Here is a 5,834-nt window from a genome sequence, read left to right as displayed (position 1 = left end):
GAGAAAATTAAAGAAAGAATGATTCGTTTTAATGCGACCGCTACGCCTCTATAGGGATAATCCCACAACATTAATATCCAAATGTATGCCGCAGCTTGGGCTAATTAGCCTTAAGTCCTTCTACTATAAACGTGTGATAAATCCCCCTCGAATATTTACTCGTCACTGCCACGGAGGATGAAGTCTGTGCCCGAGGCTGTCCACTAACACACACACCAAAACACACACACAGAACCCCAAAGCAACGCACTTGAAGCTGCAGTGCAGAATAACATCCAGCATCAAAAGCAGCTGTCAAAACGCTCCCACCGAAAAACAGCATGGGATTCTTTTCTTTAAGTTGCAGCAGTTCATTTATTAGCCAAAATATAGACTTTCTTGTACAATTTGGTTCACAAGTATGTACATATTCTTAACTTTATATACAAAACATTTTAACATCGAATCCTCACAGAACTTACAAAAAAGGGACAAAATAAAGAAAGAAAACGCACAGACTACAAGTTCATACATTATTACATTAGCAATTTTACACAGGACATGCTTACAATGTAAGTAGGATATACAGAGGTGTATAATTCTTATTTTACATTCCATATTTCAATTCAAATTAAAGGAAGAGGAGAAACAAAGCACAAAGGTGACGGGAAATAAACGATAATTGAGGCCTAAAATAATCACAGAAGAAGGGGACAAATGAATGCATTAAAATAAAATAAAAACATTGAAAAATGAAAAGAAATCCACCCCTAAAAGGTTCTGAGAAGAGCTAAAACACAAAGTGATCTAAAAGTGACTGTTGCCTTTCAAAATGAAGCTTGAATTAGTGGCGAGCTCATTTGCATGACCGAACGAGTCAGGACTGACGCAGGCCTTTCCAAAATAACACCAGCGCGCGCGCGCAGGGATCCAGAACTTCCAAGACCCAACTTCGTTTGGGTAAAGGCGGCATTTAAAATTAGAAACTTTCAAAGGACGTTAATATTAAAATTCAAAATTTGTCATTAACTGACAGCGTCACAGTCTCTGAACGGGGTGTAAAAGCTGTTTTCCCCCTACAACCTGCTTCCAAGGCACTAGATCGTTTGGAAACTGTAAGAAATGTAAAATCTTTTTCCATCATGGTGTTTATTCAGTTTGTTTTAAGTATGCAGGGATTCGTGGAAAACATCAATTAAAACAGAAGTGTTATGTTTAACCAACATTTAAACGGGAAATGTTTTTTTATTACTTAAATTAATTGTTCTTTCTAAATTGTCCAAAATATTTTTCTAAACAGACACACACACACACATACACACACACACACACACACACACACGCACACACACACACACACACACACACATGCACACACTGTCATCTAAGAGTTGATTTGTGTGGCCTCAAAAAAAAGAAAAAGAAAAAGAATGAAAACAAATTTATGAAGGAGAAGAAGTGGGGGCAAAAGAAAGAAAAGAATCGCAGATTTTGGATGAGTGTCTTTGTTGGACTTTTTTTAGTTGTTTACACATGCGCGTCTCAGTGTCGGGGACATGTACCTGTGACTGGAGTCTCTGAACTATGACTCTTGTCCTCCGTTTGCCTGCTGCTGCTGTAGAGGGCCAGGCCGGTGGCTGCGGCCTGGTTTGCCAGTCCCAGATAATGATTGGAGTTCAGTAAAGCCAGCTGGTGCGCCGAAAAGGCTCGGTTCGTCCAGTTCTGGATTTTCCCAATGGGACAAGAAGAGATGAGTCTGTGGGGGGTGATTAGGGTCTGAGCGGCCGGTCCTGCTGAGTTGCTGCCGTTTATTTGCGGCGATTTGCGCGGATTGTCCGGGGCCGTGGCTGTCTCTGCCAAAGACCAGATCTTTGGCTTCTGGGCCGGGGCCGGGTTGTTCTCTGAGGGCGGGGAGCCCGCGGGCGCCGGGTTCAGTTTGAGCTGCTCCCCGTTCGGCTGGGACGCTTTGATGTCCATAGAAACGTGGTGATGATGGCTGTGGAAGTGCTCTCCTCCTCTCTGCGCGTCTCTGTCCTTCCCCACAGCCTTTAGAAACCTCTGGTCTGGTCCTTGTAAATCCTCATAGCCGTCAGAAATCTCCGAGTCACTCCTTCCGTCCAGTTTGCTGTCTGAATGCAGGTCATCCTGGTCGTCCAAGTCGTCCTTGTTCTCAATATTTTCCGTGTCGATGTTCTCCAGGTCGATTTCCTCCTCATCCTCCCTCTTGTCCCCCTCCTCCCCCTCGTGATCGCTCGTGTAAACATTCCCCTCTTCATCGGTGCGGTTCCGCGGGGCCCAGGTCATCTTGTTCTCCTTCTTTAGCCTCCTCCTGGCGTTGGCGAACCAGGTGGACACCTGGGTGAGGGTCATTTTGGTGATGATGGCCAGCATGATCTTCTCGCCCTTGGTTGGGTAGGGGTTCTTGCGGTGCTCACTGAGCCAGGCCTTCAAAGTGCTGGTGCTCTCCCTGGTGGCATTTTTGGGTCTGGACGGGTCACCGAACTGATATTGACCATATGGGTAAAAAGCGGGGTGGTGGTGGGCAAACCCGGGGTGCTGGACGCCGGGACTGTCTTTCAGTTCATACTGAGCCCCCTGCAAAGACAAAGAGCCAGAGGGGTTAGCAAGAACATAAGACACTTACTTTGGAATTGTTTAGCAGGAGAAAATAATCATGTGAAATGATGATTCAAAGGAATAAAACTGCACGAACTTCTACTAAGAAAGTAAACATTTAATGAATTTATTTTTTAAATAAAATCTCTGATAAATAAATCAATATTTGGACTAAATTGAATTTTTTTAAGCCAACACTTCACTTTTCCCTTTAACTTTCGTAGATGATTGTCTTTGTGGAAGGCTGGTACTTCAGTAGCAGACTGTACCATTTTCTTAACTCGTTGTTAGCATTTCTGGAAATTATGCACAAAGCAGAAACGTTACGCTCGACGTGTTAATGCGTCACTTTTTAACAGCCAATTTTCTCAAAACGACAAAGTTCAGTGCTCCGAAAGTTTGGCCAAGAAATGCGCACCGGAAAAAAAAAGAAAAGTTCCACTTATTTTCAGCAGAAGTTGAGGAGAAACTTAAGAGGAGACAAAAAAGAGAGAGACACTCACCAGCTGGTTGAAAATAGATATATCGTTTGTGTAAGGGAGGAAGGCTCCGTAGCCCTGCGCGGCTGCGGCGAAAGGAGATCCGTACATAGTGGAGAGGACGTTGGAGAGTGCGCCAGACGGACTGAGCTCTGTCCCAGCTCGGGCATTGCTGGCGATCCCTTGGCGCTCCGGCGGGTATATCGGTCGGATGTACTGATATCCCAGCTGAGGGAAAGACATGTTGGTGGCAAAAAAGAGGGAAAAGTCTGCTGCAACCTCACAAAGCAATGGAAATTGCCTCGATATCCACTTTTACAGTGTGAGCATGTGCGCAACAAAAGGTGCAAGCACGGGAAGTCTATATTTCCTCGGGAACAGCCAGTGTAAACGATCCGGTTGCGCCCCTTATTTCTTCCTCCTTTTCTTCTTTCCACCCTCACTTCCCTATTGATCTGGATGGACTAAGGTCAGGTCCTTACAGATTGCTTTAGATTATTGGGACTCCCTTGCTCAGATTGACATTTCTAGTCGTTTAGAAGCCCCTCCTATTTCTCAAATCTCACCCCTCTGCTACAAACTGCACACCAAACAGCGCGCGCGTTCTCTCTCTCTTCTTCCCTCCCTCTGCTCCTTCCATTCCTCCCTCCCTCCCTCCCTCCTTCTTTCTCTCCCTCAGATAAGTGCAGACGTAGCGAGCTCTTATTTGAATGGAGTTTCAAATCTCATTTTATGGATCGCCAATCTATTTCATGCGCTAAATGAGCGCCTGTCCCGTCACCGTTTTTCGGGAGGACATTTGGACATTTTTGCCACAAAAGCTAAAAAAAAAAGTTTTAAGATATATATTTTAATTATTTTAAAATGATTTTTTAAATTATAAAACTCTTATGATTTAAATAAAAAAAATAAAAAAAGGATACATGTCATTTCTTAAAATAAAAAAAGTATATTTGTAAGTACATATAAAATAAAACATGTACCACAAAAAAAACCAAAAAACTAATAGTAAAAACTTCCAAAAAATCTATCTGGTCCAGAATCTCACCTTTCCCCTTTCTTTTCCATGATCCCCCTGTTCCTCTGCTGCAGTTTGGAGGAGTCACGGACCCGCGCAAAAGCGGAGAAAAGTCCTTCTTTAATTTGGGACATCAAACGGCTCGCGTGCAAGCGCTCGACATCAAAGAGAGCCGTTGATGGGCACGTGACGCCGTTAATGAAGAGTCGGTGTAATGTGGCGACAGTGATAGCCTGACTGATAAACATTTCAGTGGATTGGGATGGAAACATGTTTATTCTGGGAAACAACATTAAGATTCCAAGTAACTTAAATCAATAGAAAAATACAAATATTACAATAATAATAATAATAATAATAATAATAATAATAATAATAATAATAATAATAATAATAATAATAATAATAATAATAATTCGTGACAGATTGTTCCACGCACGGCTTAGATTCAGAAATAATTTGGGGATATTAAAAGTGCTACATGGTTGATCTTCTGAAGAACAACACGCTCTTTCAGACAGAGCGCGATTTGAAAATTTGGAGGCAACCTGGTCTTTCTTGTAAATAATGCGGATTAAAACAAAACAAGAGAGTCAGAATTGAATTTCCATGAATCAAAAAGTGTGTGTGTGTGTGGTGAAGGGTAATCATAATCGCATTTCGACCCGTCTTTGTATCAGCATCTGCTTTGTTAATCGTTTGCAAAACAAGCGCAGAAGTTAAATTATTATTTCACGCACCGTATCCGGATCTAAGCCTCAGAGTCTTATTGACAGCGCCATCAAATCCCATCAATCTCAGTTCAGGTCTGATAAAACCATCAGGTTTTCCAAGAACCCTGAACTTGTCTAAACCTTTAATCTGCTTTGGAAGCCGATAGTTATCATTGTCTGGGAGGGATAATAGCAGCTATAATTTCTCATATGAAGCTACCCATAAGGAAACGCCTTGCTTCAGTAAAACTGTCCTAAATCAGTGTGTGTGTGCGCGCGCGTGTGCGTGTGTGTTCCTCTCCGACATATAACAAACCCGGATTACGGGGTTATTAATTACAGCAGCATGCTGTTGCCATCCGACCGGAATGGTAATCACTACGTGGCAGTCAATAGCAGTATGCTCGCGCTCCACACGCACGCGTATGCGCGCGCGCCTAACCCACAAAGTGAAGGAGTTAAGACTTGAAGTGGGAGGGGCGGAAAGTGGGGTGGGGGGTCCAGATAAAATAGATGACATATGGGACGTTTAGATGCCGAGAAACAGAATAAAGAGAAGCTGGAAAAAAAAAAGAGAGGAGAGGCTCAGTGAGAGTTTCCAGGACAGTCTGGAGGTGTGTGCCGCTGTCCGCGCGCCGGATGGACACGTGTCTCCTCTCTCCGGACCACGCAGAAGATCAGGCACCAACCCACCCACCCACAGCGCCCCACCCTAGCCGCAGGACAGTGCCTGATTTATTGCCTCCAATCAAACGCCCCACGCACCAACTTAACACTTTCACACCGTCCCGGGAAAGCGGCCGCAGTCATAAAGGGACTATTCTGCTGCGCCGGGCGCGCGCGCATGAAGAACCTGCTCAACAACAAACTAACTGCGGTTTGACTACTTCAAAAGCAAACACACATTTTCATGACGTAATTACACGTAATTATTATTGACGTTATTATTAACATTATTATTATTATTATTATTATTATTATTATTATTATTATTATTATTATTATTATATACTGGTCAAAGTCGCTTTT

The 5,834-nt window shown here is 43.2% G+C and overlaps 1 protein-coding gene across 1 annotated transcript; it reads right to left on the bottom strand.

Moving 5' to 3' along the window:
* Nucleotides 1-330: 330 nt before the first annotated feature.
* Nucleotides 331-3,619, bottom strand: irx3 (iroquois homeobox 3). Its single transcript, XM_011493347.3, has 2 exons — nt 3,099-3,619; nt 331-2,574 (listed from the first exon to the last, which is right to left on the bottom strand). Exons 1-2 carry the CDS (start codon nt 3,315-3,317, stop codon nt 1,522-1,524), a joined length of 1,272 nt encoding a protein of 423 aa, XP_011491649.1. The 5' UTR covers nt 3,318-3,619; the 3' UTR covers nt 331-1,521.
* Between the last annotated feature and the right edge of the window lie 2,215 nt (nt 3,620-5,834).

This window comes from Oryzias latipes, chromosome 3 (assembly GCF_002234675.1).
Source record: "Oryzias latipes chromosome 3, ASM223467v1".
In the NCBI taxonomy this organism is placed as follows: domain Eukaryota; kingdom Metazoa; phylum Chordata; class Actinopteri; order Beloniformes; family Adrianichthyidae; genus Oryzias; species Oryzias latipes.
The sequence above is the reverse complement of the archived record's forward strand: the minus strand, read 5'-3'. Positions and strand labels throughout refer to the sequence as shown.

Excerpts from the sequence above, each read along its gene's own strand:
- irx3 (XM_011493347.3), bottom strand. The coding sequence starts at position 3,317 with ATGTCTTTCCCTCAGCTGGGATATCAGTACATCCGACCGATATACCCG. Across the intron at positions 2,575-3,098 it reads TATCTATTTTCAACCAGCTG|GGGGCTCAGTATGAACTGAA; the intron begins GTGAGTGTCTCT and ends TTGTCTTTGCAG.